This window comes from Mesoplodon bidens (assembly GCF_964165515.1).
Source record: "Mesoplodon bidens genome assembly, chromosome: 14".
In the NCBI taxonomy this organism is placed as follows: Eukaryota; Metazoa; Chordata; class Mammalia; order Artiodactyla; family Ziphiidae; genus Mesoplodon; species Mesoplodon bidens.
The window spans coordinates 10,772,044-10,794,665 of NC_138170.1; the positions used below are offsets into that span (position 1 = coordinate 10,772,044).

General features: G+C 44.0%; 1 protein-coding gene across 1 annotated transcript in view; it reads left to right on the plus strand.

Annotated features, from left to right (window-relative positions):
* Nucleotides 1–6,238: 6,238 nt before the first annotated feature.
* Nucleotides 6,239–22,622, plus strand: part of RMND5A (required for meiotic nuclear division 5 homolog A) — a 50,111-nt gene continuing 33,727 nt past the window's right edge. The window contains exon 1 of the mRNA XM_081254455.1: nucleotides 6,239–6,863. Coding sequence (XP_081110581.1) covers nucleotides 6,722–6,863 — 142 coding nt within the window. The 5' untranslated portion in view covers nucleotides 6,239–6,721. The remainder of the gene's footprint in view (nucleotides 6,864–22,622) is intronic.

Genomic DNA, 22,622 nt, shown 5'->3' on the forward strand with positions numbered 1-22,622 from the left:
CAGACCAATAAAACTTGAGGGAGCAGGTCCAAAAGGTGTAAATACCTCCCTACGGGACGTCATATATGAGGGCAATGCCTACATATCATCCTCGTAGAGATCTATAAGGGGGTATCTAAACCAGAAGGCAACCAGTGAGTGGCTTACAGAAGGGGTGAAGGCTACATTGGGATGGGCTTTGCTGGTGAGAGAGGCTGTCTTCTACAAACATTACTGATGCTGAAAGAAGGTGGTAATGGATACAGAAAGAAAGGCATTATTGTCAACACTGCCTGTCCAATCCCTAACAGTAGGTTATTATGGCAGGCAAGTATCATCCATGTCGGCAAACAGGCATGTAAGTGGCCATATGCCCCAAACCACAGAGGAGATATAAAAGAAGTGAAAAACATTCAGATCAATATTTTTTGCTAGTAGCTATGCTTTCACCCATTTCTTTTTTTAAATTTTATTTTTGACTGCGTTGGGTTTTCGTTGCTGCTCGTGGGCTTTCTCCAGTTGAGGCGAGTTGGGGCTACTCTTCGTTGCAGTGTGCGGGCTTCTCATTGCTGTGGCTTCTCTTGTTGCAGTGCACGGGCTCTAAGTGCACAGGCTTCAGTAGTTGTGGCTTGCAGGCTCTAGAGCACAGGCTCAGTAGTTGTGGCGCACGGGCTTAGTTGCTCCGGGGCATGTGGGATCTTCCCAGACCAGGGATCGAACCTGTGTCCCCTCGAACCCGTGTCCCCTGCATTGGCAGGCAGATTCTTTCTTTCTTTCTTTCTTTATTTTGTGGTAGGCAGGCCTCTCACTGCTGTGGCCTCTCCCGTTGTGGAGCACAGGCTCTGGACGCGCAGGCTCAGCGGCCATGGCTCATGGGCCCAGCCGCTCCGCGGCATGTGGGATCTTCCCGGACCGGGGCATGAACCTGTGTCTCCTGCATCAGCAGGCGGACTCTCAACCACTGTGCCAACAGGGGAGCCCGTGGCAGGCAGATTCTTAACCACTGCGCTACCAGGGAAGTCCACCCATTTCTTAAATTATTCTTGGTAGCAATTTCCAGAAATGTCCATGTGGAGATTATTTTTTTGGCTTAAAAATGATGAAAATTGATGTTTAAAGAAATGATGAAAAGGAATGTTATTTTTTGTAATCCAGCATCTCATAATAATGCATTTTGTCAATTTAACCTTACTTTCATATTGGCTGTCAGCTAGAACAGTCAGTAAATGAGCAAGGTCTCTTTCACAAGGTCTGTTTTTTACAATTATAAACATAGTCTTTCTTACTCATATCTGAAAGTGCATTTTGCATAAAAGCATATTTTTAAAGCAGTGTTTTTATAGATTCTCAAATCTGAAAGATCAAATTTTGACTTTTTCTGTCTTACCTCTGTCTAGTTTCAAGCTAAGAATAAGTCAAAATGAAAAGAATACATATGAGAATAAGGGTGAATGCTAAGTTATAGTTAACTATTAAACATTTCAAAAAGATGGCACAAGCAGTTCTAAAAACTTCTTTTTGTTAGAGAAATGTTAAGTGGACAGTAAAAGCGGTTTACAAAATAGTTACATATAACGAGAGCTACATATGGGTCTGTGTGTATACGCAGGAAAAACTCTGGAAATTCACCCCAGATGTTAAAACTGATTTTTTTTTCTGGGTCTTGGGATTTCACGGGTTCATTATTTCTGCTTACCTATTTGTATTTTCTGATTTTCTTACAATGAACATGTATTTTGGTCATAAGACAAAGGGGTTTTTTCCCCTCTTCTTTCTTTCTTTGGATTGTTTTCTTAAATGTTACAGAGAAAGGAATCTGGAGTGGAGGGGAGGACCAATGCAAAGACCAGAATAATTGCAAATGAGAGGTTCTCTAGACTGAACAAAATATGGGGCAGGAGTCCATTTGATACTGGACGGGGTTTTTGTTTGTTGGCTGGTTGGTGTTCGTGTGTGAGTGAATTATTTTTTGTTGTGTGGTAAAAATGCAATCATAGAAAAATAATGTGCAGTTGTTCTGAAAATGGAATTTTTCGGTTGTTGCTTCTGGAGACCCTTCTCTGAGAAATCAAGGTTTAGGCTTAAAGCAACTGTGCACTGGGTAGGAAGGGCCAATACAAAGTAGGGAGAGAACATAAAGATCTCTGTCCTTAAAATTACTATTTTTCTCTCCTCGGTTAAATGTGAGGCCTCTTCTCTTCGTGTTTATTTTCTTTCCTTTAACAAATACCTAGAGCCCTATTTCTGTGCTGATTAAATCATAGGAGAGGAAAGAAGAGTCAGCCCTGACCTAGGTGCTAACAATTTAGTTGAGAAAACAAGGTACACACTGGAAAAGTTAACTAAACATACAGGGGCGGTATGCATTTAAGCATTAAATGACTGAAGAGCGAAGTCCTCCAGCAGTTAAAGGAGGGGCTGGTAACTTTACTATGGTCATGGTCTAGGTCAGTACTGTTCAACTGAACTTTCTACAGCAATGAAAATGTTCATACTGTGCTGAATTAACACAGTAGCTACTAGCCATGTGTGGTTACTGAGTAGTTGAAATGTGGTTAGTACAACTGAGAAAATGAATTTTAAAAAATTTTAATTAAAAAAAATTTTTTTTTGCATTTCTGCAGGTTGTTTATTCCGTGATCATCATTTTTTTTACGTCTTTATTGGAGTATAATTGCTTTACAATGGTGTGTTAGTTTCTGCCTTATAATAAAGTGAATCAGTTATACATATACATACGTTCCCATATCTCTTCCCTCTTGCGTCTCCCTCCCTCCCACCCTCCCTATCCCACCCCTCTAGGTAAATAGCTACTTATGGCTGATGACTACCATATTGGGGAGTGGTAGACCAAGATCTGGAAGGTATCGATAGTGAAAGGTATCAATAGTAATGGGAACTGTCCTGTTACATGAAGAAAGGGGAGGATCTGAGTAGCTGAGAATAAAGAAAAGCATTCTAGAAGAAGAAAAAGCATGAAGAAGCTGTACTCAGTTCACCTTGAACGTGTGAGAGTGCCCAGTGTTTGGAAGGGGGATTGTGATGGGTCACTATGCTGGGCAGACCATGCAGCTGAGAATTAGGATCTGAAGCTATAAGTCATGGGGAGTCGTGATTACTTCTGATCAGTGGATAATAATAGCTCTTATCATATGCCAGTCATTATTATATTGAGTGCCTTACATGGATTGTCTGATTTAATTCTTTTGTTTTTTGGTCTGATTTAATTCTTATAACCTTTTGAGGGGAATGAAGACTCACCTGGTGGGACTGCAGAGGTAAGAGATAAAGGCAGGTAAGAGAAGCGATTATAACCTTGGAAACATGTCAAAAGTACTAAGGGGGCTTCCCTGGTGGCGCAGTGGTTGAGAGTCCGCCTGCCGATGCAGGGGACGCGGGTTCGTGCCCCAGTCCGGGACGATCCCACGTGCCGCGGAGCGGCTGGGCCCCGTGAGCCATGGCCGCTGAGCCTGCGCGTCCGGAGCCTGTGCTCCGCAACGGGAGAGACCACAACAGTGAGAGGCCCACGTACCGCAAAAAAAAAAAAAAAAAAAAAAGTACTAAGGAAGGTGAAGGATGTAGACACTAAAAAGCCTCATTTAAGACATCAGGAAGTTAGACTCAACAGAACATGTGGAGGGTGAATGGAAAAGGGAGTGAGACAATCTTTATCCTTAGGGATACTGATGAGGACAAAATCCTGGGAAGCACCAATAATTCTGGGGTGACTGAAAGCAGCTGACTTAGTAAACGGATCTTGAGAAGGATGTAGTTGGCCATGGAAACAGGTTCTGATGGGGAACAGGTTTCCAAGAATCCCAGAGGTAAGTTAATGATGGGGATGGTGACGTGACAGACGGCCACGGGAGAGTTAAGGTGACGAGGACTCAAGAGGAGGAAAGTCTGTTGTGGAAGGGGCTACGGATTCCGTCCCTGACATGTTGACTGGAGGTAATGAGTCCTCTGGATGATGATGTCTTGCTAGTTGGGGGGAACGTGAAGCTGGTTTATGAGACAGATCAAGGCTGGAGAAGGGCCATTTTAATGTGTTCTCGCAGTATAGCAGGTAAAGGGAAAAGAGACGGTTGAGGCTAGAACCTGGGATGAATGCTCATCCACAAAGGTGACTAAATGAGAAAGAAGAGCCAGCAAGGGAGAAGGGTGACTGAACCATACCACGGCAATGCCCTGAAGGCGAAGGGAGAATTTTAAAAGTGATGGTGAGTCACAATGTTCACGTGTTGCAGTGAGGTCAAGGGAAAAAAGAGTGAGAAAAGGGTGACTGAGCTTATCAAGGAAATTCCTGGAGAAACAGGAGGAACAAGTGCCGAGGATTTGTTTGGGCAGTTTGGCCATGAATGGACTGAGAGGAAAAGGGAAACAGCTTGAGGAGGGTTACATGAAGGTTTCCCCCATGTCCCCAGGTCAGCTGGCAGCTTAGGAAGGGAGAAGGGACTCTTCTTCCTTTAGGTATTTGACAACAGTTAACAAAATGGATGCTATAGGTAGACATACTTTGAGAAGAGTGGCAGAGGGTGCTGGAGTTGGATGTGTTTCACTTTCTCAGTGAAGCCGGAATCAGGGCCACCTGCCAAGAAAGGAGAAAGGAAATCGGGTTAGGTGGGGAAGAGAAAGAAGATATGTAACAGCAACAGTTGGGGCTGCCCTTGAGAATTACCAAGAAATAAATTAAAGGATTGGGTGCTAGACCAACTTGATTCCATGACTTTAAACTGCCATCTCAGACTTACTCCTGGGAACTGACAATAGTAACCACCACCATCACTATTTATCATGTGGCTATCAGGTGCTTCTGGGTGTTTACATGAATTATCTCACTTAATTTTCCTAACAATGATGTGAAGTATTATTAATGCTGATTATTTCCAAATTATAAAACAAGGAAATTGAGGCTCAAAGAGGTTTTACCTTAATTAAAAAAAAAAAAAAAAAAAGATTTCATACTATGTTGCCGGGCAGTTCCAGGCACAGAAAAGACAGGCAAGGGGGCTGCCTTCGTGGAACTTTATTGAAGAGGTGCAGACAGAAAAGTAAACGAATAATTTAATCCGATCATTTCGGATTTTAATAAGTAGAGCAAAAAGAATAAAACTGGTAGTATAATAGGTATTATAATAAATGATATAGTTTATTATATCCAATGGAGGAGGGAGTGCGGGAGGGTAGAAGATACATTAGTGTGGTCGGGGAGGACCCTCTGTGGGACAAGTGAGCTAATGACAAGGTGGATGACAAGGTGGAAGAGCTTTCCAAGGCCAAAGAAAAGCTAAGTACAGAGGCCCTGAAGCAAGAACCAGCTTGGCTCCTCGTGCGGCTGCAGCTTAGTGAGCAAGCAGGTATAGGCCAAGGTTGGAGGCGCCATGGCAAGTCAAGGAAAGGATTTACGCAAAGGGGGTAACTCCATCCGATTCAAAGGAGTAAGGTGCCGAAGAGGCAGGGGCCAGTCCGTCAGGATCTCCGACGCGAGTTTGCATTCCGCGAAGCTGCCCGCATTAGATGCGGGGTGAGGCAACCGGTCAGGAGAGGCTCCAGGCCTAGGGACCAAAGGGCCAAGGCCTGCAGGGGTGGAGGTGTGAGGCATGTGACCTTCCGGTGTCGCAAGAGTCGAGCCAGCACTGCGGACCGCGCCCGGCCAGCAGGCAGCCCCCCTCTCCCGGCCCAGAATCACCCCGCCTTTCATTCTCGTTAGCGACCCTCGCCTGAAGCACCACCCACCACTCCTGGCCAGGCTTGATTTTTCCTCCGGGGCGGCAAGTCCGTCTTCCAAAACTTCGGAACGACAGTACCCCCAGGAGTGATGGGGAGATGAAATAACTCAGGGCTCGAGCGAAGTCCTACGGGAAACAGACCTTTTTATTTCTGCCTTGTTTTCCCTCTTAGCTTTCTAGAAACGACTTGCTTCCCGGGATGCTCTCCAAGTCACCCCCTCCAACAGCGAGTCTATTGGTTTGGCCCCTAGTCTCGGATTGGCTGAAGGGTTACTCCTCGGCCAGGGATTGGAGAATTTTTGTTCCTTACGTATTCCCGGCGCCCATTGGTTCGTTTTCCCCGTTTCTGGGCGGAGTGGTTCGGGACGGTTTCCACCCTCTTGTTTACGGAGCGCGTAGTTGTAGCGCTCTCGGATCGCTGGGGCTGTCTTCAAAGTTCCCTATTTAGCTCTTCGGACCAATTGGGTCCTTGCTCCACCCTTTCCCGCTCCCTTGCACACCTCCCGCGTGGTACGGCCCACAGCTTTAGAGCGGCGGCGCAAGCGGATGCTCGTAGCGTTCCTCCGCCCGCGCTCGCCGGATTGCCCTCCCCTCGAGGGTGCGCTTGGTACGGCCCGCGCCTCCTCCTTCTCTAGCTTGTGGTTGCTTCCCCCTCGGGTCGGCGGCGCTTGGTGCCGCCCGGGAGAACCAGGTCATCGGTCGGTTCCCGTGAAAACAAAAACAATCGGCGGCGCCCCGGCTGGCATCCGAACGCGGGGAGAGGGGGCGCGGGGTCGGGTGGGACCAGCGAGCGGGAGCAGCGGCGACGCGCCGGGGTCGGGGCGCCATGGGGCAGGCGGGCACGGGCTTCGCCGGGGTCCCCCGGCGCCGGGGCTAGCGCGTCCGCCGCCTCGGCCGCCCGCGCCGCCCGCCTGGGGGACGAGGAGCAGGACGCGGCCTCGGCCGGGCCCGGGCCGAACGGCTGCGGACACCCGGGCGCCGGGCAGCCGAACGCCGCCGCTGCCGCCTCCGGGATGGATCAGTGCGTGACGGTGGAGCGCGAGCTGGAGAAGGTGCTGCACAAGTTCTCAGGCTACGGGCAGCTGTGCGAGCGCGGCCTGGAGGAGCTCATCGACTACACGGGCGGCCTCAAGCACGAGATCCTGCAGAGCCACGGTAGGGCGGCCCGGGTGGGCGCGCGGGGCCGGGCCCACCCGCCCGCGTCCCTCAGGCCCCGGCGGGCTAGGAGGGTGCCCTCAGGGGGGCCCGGTCCCGCCTTCCCCGTGGCGCGGAGACCCACCAGGCCCCTGTGACTTTCTCTCCTTCTCTCGCCCGATTTGTCTCGAACCTTCCCCGTCCTCGTTGTTAATTACGAGTCAGCGCGAACCCACCCGGAAACCCATTCCGGAGCCACGGGCTCCAGCCCGCGTTAAACGGGGATAGGGGCCGGTCCTTCGCACCTGCAAACTGCTACCCTCCCGGGGTGGGCGCTCCTCGTCAATTGCCTTGGGCCCAAGGATCTGGGCCATGAGAGGGTCAGTGCAGCGAGCCCCCTCCTCCTCCCCTGCTCCGAACACTTAGCCTGGGGACTTACTTTCCTCGCCTTTCTTCCTCTCTGTTTTTTTCTTCTTTTTCTTAAATTAGAAACTCGAGTGTTATTCTTAGCTGTGGATTAACGGAACAGCCGCTCCTGCAAGTCCATAATTTGACTCTGTGTAGAAGTAGCTTTTCTTCAGCTCCGCAGCGGCACCGACACGATTCCTAGGAAACTGGCTAAATCAAACTGTTCAGCTCTCCTAACGTAGCCTGCGAAGAGACAAGAGGCAACTCTCGGGAAACACATTTTGACATAAGTTGTTAGTTACTTGCGTTACCTGGTCAAGTTTTTACTTGATTTCCTTTCAGAAAACAGATTTTCTCTAGAAGGTGTTTCCCCTATATTATTATTGCCCTGGGCCCTGGGGGCAGATACGTTGCCAGAGTTAACTTGTGGAAGCTGGTTGGGAAGGGTTTTGGGTTTTGGTTTTGGTATCCTTAGATTAAAATATCCATAGTGTTGATTCCTTCTGAGCAAGAAGTAAAGGACTTTATTTAATGGATTTATTGAAGAGGTTGGGGGGCCTTCTCAACTCAGAGGCTGAACAGAAGTTTCTGACGAGGGAGGTTTGGTAGCTGGGGTGATGGCGATACTGTGGCAGGTGCGATTGAGGACAGTGGCAATAGCCGAGCTTCTCTCCACCTCTCCTTCCTTCTTGTACATCTTCCTTTCCCAGACTGCTTTCAGTTGAGAGTTAGTGCTCATCCATGGTGAGGGAGTCTTAACAGCAGCATCTCATCGTGGACACCGGCAGTCACGTTTGAACTCCGGGGAAGAAGCAAACCAGAGACCATAGTGGGGGTAGGACTTGAGATATGAATATGGAAAAATGAGCAGACCTAGACGGCTGCCTGTGATGGGGAAGGAGAGGTGGAGCGGGGTGGGACTCCTGGCAAGGCTCTGGTGAACTTGGTTTTGGACAAAGTTGGCCTTGAAAGGCCAATGAAGATAGCCAAGGGCGTAATGTCTACTGGTGGCTGAAGATGTATAGATGGAGTTTGGGAGGAAAGTAAGGTTTAAGATGGTTTCCTGGTGTCATTCCTACAGAGGAGAGTGAAGGAGATGACTTAGGCTGCAGGGAAGAAAGACTCTAGGATCTAACCAGAGCCTTGAACTCCTCTTGAAGAGCGGAGGGCCAGGAGGTGCCCCCAGAAACAGAAAGGACAGGCTTAGAAAAAGAGAGGTTGGTCAACTGGTATTTGGCTATTGGGAGTCAGTGACCCTCTTTGCTTGCAGTTTCATAGAATTGTTAAAATAAACTAGGTGACTGGGAGTTAAGAAAAATAATGCAGGTTGAGGGGTAAGGGGCTGCTTAAGTAATGGGGCTGAAGGTGTGCCCCCTCTGCCTTCAACTGGAGAGGAGATCTTTGTTCTGTTAAAGACTGAAAGGGAAGGAGTGGGTGCAGGGTGCAGACTTGGAGGGGTGGAAGGAACATTTCATTTTTAGGGACCAGGTCAGAGATTGAGGGCTTGGATAGGCAGAGCTTGAGAGGCAGAAGATGGAAAGTAAAATCCCTTTCTTCCATGAGAAGACAGAGGGCATATTAATTGAGGGGGAATGTGATTGTGAGCCTCATTTTAGGGGATTTGGGGCCCATCCCAAATTTTGAGAACTTGCTGAAGCTTTAGACCTCTTTGCTTGGGAACTTTTCAAGGAACTTACGTTCAACGGGGTATTAGCCACAGAGTTTGCTGTGCTATTCAAACAGTCTGATGTGGTGAATTGTGTGTGTTCCCTCTTCAGTCTCCTATTTTTTACCTTCTTGTCTACAAAATTGCAGTCTTAAATTAATAATCTCTTTGACTTTTAAACAAATTCTTTAGTAATAGGATTAAGTGACTAAAGGCAGCTATAAAACATGAAAGAAAAATAAGTACCACAAGTGCCAGGTCTAGTTTTCAAAATAAAGTCTACTTTCTTATGGTGTTCTTATGTATAAACACAACAAACATCATGCTTTGTTATCTGGGTTATGGTATTTTTCAAAGCAGATAATTTCTAAAGTTCTCTGCAGGGTATTACATTGAATCTTAGATATACCCTTCTCAAAGTTATATCAACTGAAATCTGAATTTGGAACTCCATTTTCAAGTTTGAAGGGAAGTTTTCAAGGCTCTGAATGTACCTGTCTGGGCAAGTGATCTGGTGGCCTCTGGTGACCTGAGGGAGGGGCTCCAATTGGGACCCTCCATTAGGGCTTTGGATCTCATTCTCTGGGCTCATTTGTGGTGATATTCTTGTAAGAATGTGGTATGAATAAAGTAGAATCTTGGGGACTTCACAGATCCCCTAGTTTGCATCATACTGTTGGTGAGTGACTGCCTGATTTAGAAGTGTCCATTAGCGAGGGTCAGGGGATCAGGTCAGTTTTGGAGGCTGAATTACACTTTCTTATGTTTAAATTTCTTTTTTCTAAAGTTGTGAGCGGACAGCTATACCACGTGAGGACAGTTAGGACGGTTTGTGGTAGAAACTGATCAAACATCAGTGGAGTTTAATTTGTAAGCCCATTGACAAGCCAGGTCCACTCTCACCACTCTGATTCCAGATCGAAAACACTGCCCGAAGGGTGCTTGCCTGGCCTGCCCTAAGATCTCTCATTTGCTCTAAATTGCCCCATGGGGCATTTCCCCAACTCTGAGGGAAGAGGAGAGCTCTGCTGTCATTTAGTTGTATCAACCTTTCAATGAGAGTTTCCCTGTGAGTGTGAAGTTTGGACTCATTGAAGATTCAGTATAGTTGATGCCGTGGATGCTGTTTGGCGATTGTTCACAGAGTGCCCTTGATCTAATTTGGATAATGTGCTGGTTCTTCTCAAACTTCCCTCACACATGTGCACTCTTATTTTTCAAATGGATTCACAATTTCACTTCAGTAGATTTATCCTCATTTTAGGCAATGATATTTGCGAAATCATAGATTTGGTGTGTTAGGGATAATCAACTACGTATTGAAAATAAATTGGTAACTATTAAAATATTATTTCACATACAACTGAAGTCACCATTCACATCAGTGGTATTGGAACCACACTTTGGACAGCCCTTGATTAACAGATAAATGGTATAGATACATTTTGGTGATTTGACTTGTGATTATTTATTATCTTTTTTGGGCAAGTATATTTATATTTTGTTTCTCATTGTACGTCTATGGTGAAAGGGAGAACATAAAAGAACTATATATCGTGTATTGCTGATACTCTAAATTCATATTTCATGATAGAAAATTAGGCTGAAACAATTGGGTAACAGTTTTATGACATGTATGTGGTATACTTGAAAAAATCATAATCCTTGTAAGTGTAAAGGATGTACAGTATTTTTTAAAATTATTATTTTTAGGCTGTTATTAAAGGGAGTTCTAATATAGTTTCTGAAAGTGATTCTCAAGGAATTTTCTAAATTTAAAATTGTATTTATTTTGAGTAGATATTACATGTAAATGGTATAAATTCAAATGATAAAAAAGGATACCCAGTAAAAAAATCTCCATCTCAGTCTTTCTTATTCTTGGACCACTTCACAGCCAGAGATGCTAGTTTCCAGAAAAAATTTTAAGAGGATTCAGGGAAATGATAATTTATCACTGTTTATTTTTTCTTTGAGGCATTGGACATATGGTTCTACTTACTGTGATTTAGGCTTAGTATTATCTCAATTTGCAAGTTGGTAAAGACAATTTCATTTGTGGGTGTGATCAATACATATTATCATCTGAAACTCCTTGTGTGTGTGTGTGTGTGTGTGTGTGTGTGTGGCCTGACGCTTAGTAATAAAACTCTTTTAAAGTATGATCCTCTATCTTTATTTATCTCTTTGGTGAATCAAAGAGAATTTAGTTACTACCTGCAGAATTGCTTCCTTTTTTTTTTTTAAATTTGAGGATGACAAATGAGAAGTAGGCAGTTAAACATGAAAGAAAAAACAAAATAGATGGTCATGTTTCAAGCTAATTTTTGTGGTATTGTGTCAGTAGACAAAAACCAGAGGTCCATGGTCGCACGTTAGGCATAACTTGGCATTCTAGAATTTGGATTGTATATACTGCATACATATTGAAAAGTATGTTTATTTATATATGTAAATTCTCTGCTTTTCAGAGCCTACCAGTGTTGAGTGTACTGTGTTGAATGAATTGTAAAAGGATCAGGGTTTGGTGGACTGGTGCTTTGTCTATTTATTCACCCTTATTCTTTGGTGTACTTCAGGTAGACTCATAGCTTGGTCTTCCTTTTGTTAATCAAACTTTTTGCTAGACAAGACACTCTTAACTTTTTTTTTTTTTTTTTTTTGCGGTACGCGGGCCTCTCACTGTTGTGGCCTCTCCCGTTGCGGAGCACAGGCTCCGGACGCGCAGGCTCAGCGGCCATGGCTCACGGGCCCAGCTGCTCCGCGGCATGTGGGATCTTCCCGGACCGGGGCACGAATCCGTGTCCCCTGCATCGGCAGGCGGACTCTCAACCACTGCGCCACCAGGGAAGCCCCGACAAGACACTCTTGAGAGAATAATGCCTTTAAAGTTCTGAATTGAATAAAATTTGACATCCACGTTGAACATCTAGTCTGGAAGGTAGCAGATAAGTAGGTCAGAGAAGTTTGCGTGGATTAACAGTAGCCATTGTTCAAATACTCAAGGAAGAGAATAGACCAGTCACCAAGCTACTTGGGCCTATTTTATAGATGGTGAGAATAATAATAATAGGTTAGTGTTGGTGTTTCCAGTTGCGTTTAGAAGCAGTTGTAACTGTCCGCCATTCCTTTTCAAGCTCACTTAGGAGATAATCCTTTGTCCTTTGGCACCTTACTCGTTCAGACTAGTATATTACTCAGGACCCTTTTGGTTGCAGGTGGCCGAATAGTTTTAATTAAGATGGAGTTTGTTGACTCATAACTAAAAAGGCTGAGGTTAGGTCAGCGGCTCCAGGGGCACAGAGGGTGTCGTGAGGACTGGTTTTGTTCTCTTCCTCTCTCAGCTGTGCTTTCCATGGTTGGCTTCATTCTCAGCAGAGCTTTTTCCACATGGAAGTAAAGACGGCCAGTGGACTCATGTCACCCTTGTACTGCTTGTGTTCCCAGATACAGGAACTTGCCTGTTTTCTCTATTTCCAACAAAATAACCGGGGAATATCTTTATTGTCTTGGTTCAGGTCATAAGCTTTTCCTGAATCACTAACTGGGCCCGGTGGGTGGAGTCCATTAGCCGCCTTGGGCTGTGCTTAGCAAATGTCAGATGTATGGCCATGTGATCCACCGTTGCTCAGAGGAGAGAGTTCTAGAAAGGAAGACTTGCACCCAGACAGAAGTGATAGATGTCTGTGATAGTTGAGCAGCTACAAGTTACATTTGATGACAGTGCTCTCTGAGGTGGTTCCTTTACTTCTCAGCTTTTGCCTTGGCTCCTACCTGTGATGTTCATATAATTCAAATACTGAGGTGCTGGTATGCCCTAATCTGTAGACTAGAGAATACAACTCAATTCATGTTACCTTTGGGAACTTAGTTGAAATTGCTTTAGTGATTGGTATAATAAAATAATTTTCCTAGGGTTCTCTTATCTCTTCAGTAGTCTCTAACTCTGGATAATCGCATCGGTAAGGGAGAAGCTTGTCAACACTTCTGTGATACTGTGGTACTAGAGTTCGTAGAGAAATCTCCATTGTTTTCATGTCTTGATCTTAGTAGTTAGAATAGTGAGAGTGGTGTTTTAGGCAAACTACTATTCACTTGGGATATTAAAACTGTCTTGTTTTTATTTGGGGCCCTGCTTCTTGATCTGTAAAATCTTTGAAAATGACCCCAAAATGCAGTTGAGGGGAGAACTGTGTGTGGGGGGTGCCTGGCCCTGAGCTGTGTACTTGGAGTCCTGTGGTGCTCCATGTAACTCGCAGAAGTTGATAGATACCAGGGAGGTGATGCTCTTAACAGGGCATTTCGTCTGGCCTTCCTCTTAGATTACGTGCAGTCTAAAGCCTCAAAGAACAGAGACTAGAATCTCTGGCAGAACTTGAGGCTTTTAGAAATAAGCTTTCACCTTATTTGGGAACATTGTTCACGGAGTCCATAAGGCTTATGTTGCCAAGTCTTTCTCCACTTAAGAGGCCTGGGCACAGTGTGTTATCTTTGATGAGTTTGTTGTATCTATGGAATCCATATAGATTTAATATCTTAGTATTGGTATATGAAGACATTTGGGAGGAGATAAAGAGAGACTTCTTTAAAAAGAAACATTGTATTCATGGCCTCAGTCCTCCAGGAAGGTGGAGGCTAGTTCAGGAGATAAGAGGATGAGTCTGCGCTTGTGGAGAAGAACATAAAGCTTTGTCTGTCCTTGAGCTCAGGAGGTCTGGATTTGAGTCCTTGTTCACCCACTCCACTGGTTCTACAATCCTGCTTAGCCTCTTTCCTCTTCAGTAGACTGGTAAGTTATATTATGGAGTTATGGGAATTAAATCGATGATATGAACTGGCTTTGAAATCTGTAAAACAAGGTTTACTTGTTATTTTTAAGGTCTGTACCTTTAAGCAGTGTTAAGCAGTGTTTTAATTGAGACACTCTGACTATTTAGTTATCTTTATTACTGGTGTTTGTTAACTACCATTCTGTGTCCAGTGGTCTGCTTAACACTGTAAGGCAGGGGTCCCCAACCCCTGGGCCAGGACGTAGCCGGTTAGGAACCGGGCCGCACAGCAGGAGGTAAGTGGCGGGCCAGCGATCAAAGCTTCATCTGTATTTACAGCCGCTCCCCATCACTAACATCACCGCCTCAGCTCCACGTCCAATCATCAGGCATTAGATTCTTGTAGGAGCTCAACCCCTACTGTGAACTGCGCACGTGAGGGATCTAGGCTGCGCGCTCCTTATGAGAATCTAATGCCTGGTGATCTGACATGGAGCTGAGGCTGTGATGCTAGTGCTGGGGAGTGGCTGCAAATACAGATTATCATTAGCAGAGAGGTTTGACTGCACAGAGACCATAATAAATCAATGGCTTGCAGACTTATATCAAAACCCTATCAGTGAGTGGCAAATGACAATTAAGGTGCATCTTACGCAGTAGACTGGACATAAGCACCACACTTCAGGTGTCACTGTCTCCATCACCCCCAGAGGGGACCATCTCCTTGCAGGAAAACAAGCTCAGGGCTCCCACTGATTCTGCATTATGGTGAGTCGTACAATTATTTCATTATATATTACAAAGTAATAATAACAGACATAAAGCGCACAATAAATGTAGTGCACGGTAAATGTAATGCGCTTGAATCATCCCAAAACCAACCCCACCCCCCGGTCCGTGGAAAAATTGTCTTCCACGAAACTGGTCCCTGGTGCCGAAAAGGTTTGGGGACTGCTGCTATAAGGAATATTCAAAAGGTATACAAAACAGAGTCTTCAAGGAGCTTTATTTGGATAATGAGGCCAGACTTTTACATTTGAGAGGGAAAAAACCATGGCCATAGCACAGTACACTATAATAGATAACAGTGTTTCTGCTTGGTATAAATACCAGCAATTCAGAGAAATGGGAAGAGCGGACCCCTTAGAAGGAGCTGCTTGGAGGTGGGCTATTTCAGTTGAACTTGTAGAGCCCTTGATCAGTAGTTATTGATCACCAAGTATATGTGGAACTAGGCTAAATCTTGTGGGAGTTACAGAGGACAAGCAGTCGTCCTCATCACGCTGTAAGAACTTCCTGAGAAGTTGGGGAGATGAGCCCGGTATGTTTTTACAACGCAAGGCCGTGTGTAGAGGATAGGCCACACGCTGATTGAATGGTACCAACAGTAGGGTAGGGTTTGAGACAAGGACAGACTCTTCTAACCTGTGGGAAGTTTCAGTAACAGACTGAATGTGGAGAGTGGGAATATAGGGCGGGGGGCCAGGAGAGAGGTTGGCGAGAACAAAGGTGCGGAGGAGTGAGAGTACAAGAGGCGTCCTGGGAACAGTGAAGGGCCAGAGTGGGGAGATACGAGTAAAAAGAATGAAAATTAAATTGGAATCAGGTTTTATAGAGTCATGGCTCTCAGGGAGGGCGGTAGCCTGGGAAGATACTGAATGACTTGGGGCAGGGGAGGGGGGTGCATTTTGATCAGGGAAGGGACAGGGACATGATCTGAGACCAGTTAGCATTTAAGTTGATCGGAGTTGGGAGTGAGGTTTCACTCGAGGCAAGAAGCCTAGTTAAGGTTTATTGTCAACCTCGATCTGATGAAATAGGCACCTGTTTTGGGGTAGTGGTGGTAGACATGGAGACCCATGCGCGGGCTCTCCCGAGGGAAGGAGTTACCAGGACTTGGTGCAGAGTAGGAGAGAAGGGCTGGAAAAATCAAAGGCTAATCTAAGGTCTGAGCATGAATGACAGGTAGACAATTATAGAACCAGGAGGAAAATGGGAGGTTTAGGAGAGGGGAAGGTAGAAATTTGGGTTTGATTTTTAAATGTGAAACCCACATTCAAATGCTAAAAGAAGCCCTATCTGGTTCACCTATTCATTTCAGAGATAAATAGATGTCTAGAGATTAATTCTCTATATTTCTAATTTGAACGGAGCGAACAGGCTCTCTAAAAATATCTAGCAGAGGGGCTTCCTTGGTGGCGCAGTGGTTGAGAGTCCGCCTGCCGATGCAGGGGACGCGGGTTCGTGCCCCGGTCCGGGAAGATCCCACATGCTGCGGAGCGGCTGGGCCCATGAGCCATGGCCGCTGAGCCTGCGCGTCCGGAGCCTGTGCTCCGCAGCGGGAGAGGCCACAATAGTGAGAGGCCTGCGTACCGCAAAAAAAAAATATATATATATATATATATATATCTAGCAGACATTTAAAAACTTGTGCCTGCATCCTCCTCCTCTTCTTCTCTGGGTAGTTCTTGCCTCACAGGCTACTGTAGAGCGTCACCGTTCAAACTTGTGCCCATCATGTTGGTCTTGCTCTCTGCTCCAGGAGCGCTGTTAGTCTGTACCATGTCACTTAGCTCTTAAAGATAAATTTTTGTGTTTTTGTTTTCGCTTGTGGTTGGTTTTGCAGCCCACTAGGCTGTGATTTGGTGCAGTGGATCAGAACACCTATCTGTGAATCTACCTTTCTGTTCAGAAAGGTCAGAGGTTGACCAACAAATACTATCCTTTACTTTGTACATTTGCCAGCTATTAATATACCAAAAAGTTTGTTTTGTTTTCAGGATGTACTGCCTCTAGAAAAAAAAATGAGTGTTTTCTCTTTGTGCCTTTTCCTTTTCCTCTGAGTAAATCTCTGTTGAGCAGCTGCTGTGTTCTAGGTGCTGAGGTAGCTCATAAGAAGCTCAGAACGTCAATAGGCCACAGTGTAGTTTGCTACTCACGGTATGAAGTAGCCCTTTTATTATTATTTTTAATACCAGCTTTACCTTTTAGAGTTTCAAATTTTTCTATTTTAACATTTTGTAAGCACATCCATGTTCACCTTGTCAACAACTTCTTTAGAATCAGTCTTGGACTCTTATCCTTCATTCCCTTTTATTCCCATCCTAAATTTCTTTTTTTCTTTTTAAGCTTTTTTGTTTTTAGTCATGCTTACTGAGATAATATTTCATTTTATTTTAATTTGGTTTGGTTCGGTTTGGGCTTTTGGGATCTTAGTTCCCTGATCAGGGATCGAACCCGGGCCCCGGCAGTGAAAGTGCCGAGTCCTAACCACTGGACCACCAGGGAATTCTTCCCCATCCTAAATTTCTTAATTTGTATAGAACACTTAATCCGTACCCTCAACGCTGCTGACAAGGCATTCAGCACTCAAATGTTCATTGACTCTTAATGTTGTGATTTCTCCCTCCCCCTTTTTTTAAAAAATAAATTTATTTTATTTATTTGTTTTTGGCCGTGTTGGATCTTCGTTGCTGTGCGCAGGCTTTCTCTAGTTGCGGCAAGCAGGGGCTACTCTTCATTGTGGTGCACGTGCTTCTCATTGTGGTGGCTTCTCTTGTTGTGGAGCATGGGGCCTAAGTGTGCGGGCTTCAGTAGTTGTGGAACGCGGGCTCAGTAGTTGTGGCTCACAGGCTCTAGAGCACAGGCTCAGTAGTTGCGGAGCACGGGCTTAATTGCTCTGCGGCATGTGGGATCTTCCCAACCAGGGCTCGAACTTGTGTCCCCTGCACTGGCAGGAGGATTCTTAACCACTGCACTGGCAGGGAAGCGCCCCTCTTTAATTATTTTTTAAAGGAACTAATCTAGAATGAATTCTGGAGTATAGTTCTGTGAGGTCTGAGTTTTCATTTAGGTACAGTTAGGATTATGTTTAGTAAATGGATTTCTTTCTGTTTATCTGTATTAAAACTTGTGTGCCATTTTGCTTTCCCCTTAATTCCAAATTTAAAATCTCTGTCCATTTTATGAAAGCGGAGTTAACTTTTAATAACTCAGAAGAGCTCAAATGCCATATATGTATTATTTATAAACTTGAATATTTAAATTTTTTCCTGCCTCCACAATATTCATAAAAACGTTAAGTCAAGTCTTAGTGATTTCTGAGGAGTCTTATTTATTTCTACCAAAATGTCCTAATCCTAGGTGGTGAGGTTTTCAGCTTTTTGGGAAATGTTAATAATTGTCATCATAGCAATACCTTTCTATGTTGTGCCTCACCATCTTTTATAGAGTGGTCTCAATTATCATGAGTCTCATCTCTCATGTGTTTGACTCTTAGGCAGCATGTACTTTGTGGTGTAGTTGATACCTCTAAACTGCCTTTTATGGACCAAATTAGAACTTTTCATTATCTACTGATGAACAGACATATCTACTGATGGCATTTGTAGAGCTACCTACCAACCAGCTGTTCAGTTTCAACAACACTTTCTTAACTGTGTGGGTGTAATTTTTTGTGTTTTTTTCCCTGGGCTACCATAAAAATAAGTGGCAAACAAAATTGAAAATGCAAACACTGAGTAGGGATGCAAGCTTAGTTTTCAGTCTTAATGATATCATTGACTTGCTTGTATTAGGTGGACCAAAATGATGAGTAAATCATGTCACAAAGTTGTTCACATGGCTGTTTTAAGCCATGTGACGAGTAATACAGGAAAATAATGGAACAAATATATGAGCAAAATGATCAAACTGTATTAAAAGTTATTTGTAAAACCAAATTAAATTAGGAATTATATATATATAAATATATTTTTTTTTTTTGCGGTACGTGGGCCTCTCACTGTTGTGGCCTCTCCCGTTGTGGAGCACAGGCTCCAGACGCGCAGGCTCAGCGGCCATGGCTCACGGGCTCCACAGCACGTGGGCTCTTCCCGGACCGGGGCACAAACCCGTGTCCCCTGCATCGGCAGGCGGACTCTCAACCACTGCGCCACCAGGGAAGCCCGGAATTTTATAATTTTTTGCTTTGTGGGAACCAAATACCCTTTTTAATGTGCAATTTGTTCTACCTTCCTACATCCTGACTTTGGGTACACTTTTATAGAAACACATTATGTACTAAAGTTGAGAAGTATTTCATTTCTTTGGCAAGCTTTGGGATGATTTTCTTTTACAAACAAGGAAACTGTGGCTCAAAACACAAGCTTGTGAGTTCTTATTCCAAGTCTTCACCTACATGTGTAAGGGTTTTTTTGAGGGGGTGTCGTTTTTTGGAAAGAGAACGAACTTATAACTGGGGGGACTCTACTTTGTGAATGTGTTTTATTTGAAAATTGGTGTGTGTATTGATTGGTGTATTTATCTGGTGTCTGGAACATTCAGGGTGCAGTGCTCTTGGGAGTAGTCCAGCCTCAGCATCCTGGGAGAGAGCAGGAGAGCAGCGAGCAGCGAAACGTGGACGGTTGGCAGCGAGAGGGCGTCGGTTCACACTGTTGGTAGTGCCAGAGTCTCCAGGGCTGGGCTTGAAATTGAGACTGTGTAATACACGATCTGTTATTTTTCTGTTCATTCAGTAAATAGTTATTGAATGCCTGATATGTGCTGGTTGCCATGCTAAACGCTGGAGATGAAACACTCATATTTTCTACCTTCAAGTAATTTCAAGTAATGGGGGTGATAGACAAATAAATATTTACAATGTAGTGTGAAACCCTGATAGAGAAGTACAGGAAGCTATGCAAACACATATTTTTCTATTTTACAGTTTCCGTGAAACTAATGGACGTAAATCCTGAAATGGCTAGGCAGTGAAGCTGAGGGCAGAGCTTGAAGTCTTCGCTGGGCTCTATAAAAACAATTTAGGAGTTAACTCAAATATGTTCAATTTAGTTTGGCAGATGTCTGATTTTGGAGGAGACCATGCCTATTCCAATTTCTGAGAATATCATGCTTAAAAGTTGTTTATAAAAGGTACTATTCTATTGCACTAAAAGAAAAATTATCTTTAACTTAGACCAACCATGTGTGTTGGTTCTTTGTTTGGATATAAAATCTCTTACTGACATGCTAATTATTTTGCCTGTTGAATCAAGTCTAATAATAAAAGTGACCTGAAAAAAAAAGAAGTACTTTTCTGGTACAGCCACTTTGGAGGACAGTTTGGTGGTTTCTTACAAAACTAAACATTACTCTTACCATAAGATGCGGCAATCAGGGCTCCTTGGTGTTTACCCAAAGGAGTTGAAACTTAGGTCCACACAAAAACCTGCACATGGATGTTTATAGCAGCTTTATTCATAATTGCCAGAACTTGGAAACAACCAAGATGTCCCTCAGTAGGTGTATGGATAGGGAAAGTGTGCTTATATCCAGACAGTGGACTAAATAAAAAGCAATGAGCCATTAAGCTGTACACGTAGAGGGACAACGTATATATGGGAAATCTCAGTGCCTGCTCGCAATTTGTTGTAAACATAAAACTGCTCTCAAAAAATAAAGTATTAGAAAAAAAAAAGTACTCGTGGTGACTAAGTGGTGCGCACTGTCTCAGAACGATTTCTTTCATGTTTGTGTATGGGTTCTGAGTACAGGGAGGTTTATCGCATTGCCAGACACAGTTGGCACGGGACTCCATCCTGGGTAAAAAGTGGCCACTCCAGTGGCAAACCTGGAATCCAGCGTTCACCTTCATATCTGGTTTACTTATGGTAAAGATGGCTGTCACAGTAACTGCCCAGCTTTCCTCCTAGGAACTGAAGCCAGTTAGATTTCTTTCACAGAATGGTTCTCCTTGAAGCAGGTTTTGTTTTCAGACAAATAAATCAAAAGAACATGAGGACATTCCCTTTAGGACTTAGAAGTTTGGTCTCAGTGAGTTTGTTATTAGAGTGATTTTCAAACCTGTTTTTTACCTTTGGCTGCTTTCCACTGAATCCATTTGAAAATGCATTAGTGGAATCCTTTTCTCTTAACAGGGCTTTCCCAGGGTTCTCTTTCAGATTATTCCATTATACTTTTCTTGTGCTTCCAAATACTTTGTAGAAATTATTTTTCCTTGGGGCATACTGAAGACTCTCTCAGTGTTAATTAATTGACCTTATATTACTAGTATCTATCATTTATAAACTTAGCAAACTAAGTTGCTAAGATTCAAAAATATCGATGGATTTCAAGGATGGGGCGTAGAAGTTCAGCTGGTAAATTCCAAATGCCCTCTCCCCAGCTTGGGCTCTGCTTTTCTGTTCCTTAACCTTCTGCTTACTTTGTTGTCTACTGACTGTAGAAACAAACATGTCTGGATGGATAGGAGTTATGGTTTGCATTTTTTAGTTTTTTTTAAAAATTGAGTTAAAGTTCTCATACCATAAAAATCACCCTTTTAAAGTGTGTATTTCACTAGCTTTTAGTACATTCAGAGTTGTGCAGCCATAACCGTTATCTAATTCCAGAACATTTTCATCACTCCCAGAAGAAACCTCATATCACTAACAGTCACTCTCTATTCCACCCTTCCCCCACCCCCTGGCAACCACGAACCTCCTTGCCTATCTGGACATTTCATAGAAGTAGAATTAAAGAATTTGTGGCCTTTTGTGTCTGGCTTATTTCACTTAATGTTTTCAAGGTTCCTCCATGTTGTAGCATATATCAGCATTCCTTTTTATAGCTGAATAATACTCTGTCATATGGATTTGCCACATTTTGTTTATCCATTCATCATTTGGACATTTGGATTGCTTCCATTTTGGAGCCATTAAATGCTGCTATGAACATGTATAAGTTCGTGTACGGACATACGTTTTCATTTCTCTTGGGTGTATACCTCGGAGTGGAATTCTTGGGTCATGTGGTAACTTTGTTTAACTTTCTGAGGAATGTTTTCTACCGCTTTTGCACCATTTTACATTCCATCAGCAATGGATGTGGGTCTGAGTCTCTATATTCTTGCCAACACTTGTTGTTGCCCATCTTTTTTGTTAGAGCTATCCCAGTGGATGTGAACTAGTTTCTCACTGTAGTTTTTTTTTTAAACAAATTTTATTTATTTATTTATTTATTTATTTTTGGCTGTGTTGGGTCTTCATTGCTGCGCACAGGCTTTCTCTAGTTGTGGCGAGCGGGGACTACTCTTCCTTGGGGTGCCAGCTTCTCATTGCAGTGGCTTCTCTTGTTGAGGAGCATGGGTTCTAGGCACGCAGTCTTCATTCAGTATTTGTGGCACTTGGGCTCAGTTGTGGCTCACGGGCTTAGTGGCTCCGCAGCATGTGGGATCTTCCCGGACCAGGGATCAAACCTGCGTCCCCTGCATTGGCAGGCGGATTCTTAACCACTGTGCCACCAGGGAAGTCCCTTTCACTGTAGTTTTGGTTTGCATTTCCCTGTTGATTAAAGATGTTGAGGACCTTTTCCTGTGCTTATTTGTATATCTTTTTTTTTTTTTTTTTTTTGACTGCACTACACAGCTTGTGGGATGTTAGTTCCCTGACCAGGGATTGAACCCGGGCCACGGCAGTGAAAGCACCGAGTTCTAGCCGCTGGACCAGCAGGGAATTCCCAGTACATCTTATTTGGAAAAAATGTCTATTCAGATTCTTTGCCCATTTTTTAATTGGGTTATTCATCTTAATATTGATAAGTTGTAAGAGTTCTTTGTGTATTCTAGATACTAGACCCTTATCTGGTATATGATTTGCAGGTATTTTCACCCATTCTGTGGGTTCTCTTTTCATTTTCTTGGTATTGTGTGAAGCACAAAAATTTAGTTTTGATGAAGTCCAATTTAATTATTTTTTCTTTGGTTGCTTTTGCTTTTGGTGTCATATCTCAGAAACCATTGCCCAATCCAGGATCAAGAATACACCCACTTTCTTCCAAGAATTCGACAGTTTCAGCTCTTACATTTCAGTCTTCATTCCATTTTGATTTAATTTTTCTCTATGGTATGATTCTTTTGCATATGGATAGCTCGTTATCCCAGCACCATTTGTTCAATAT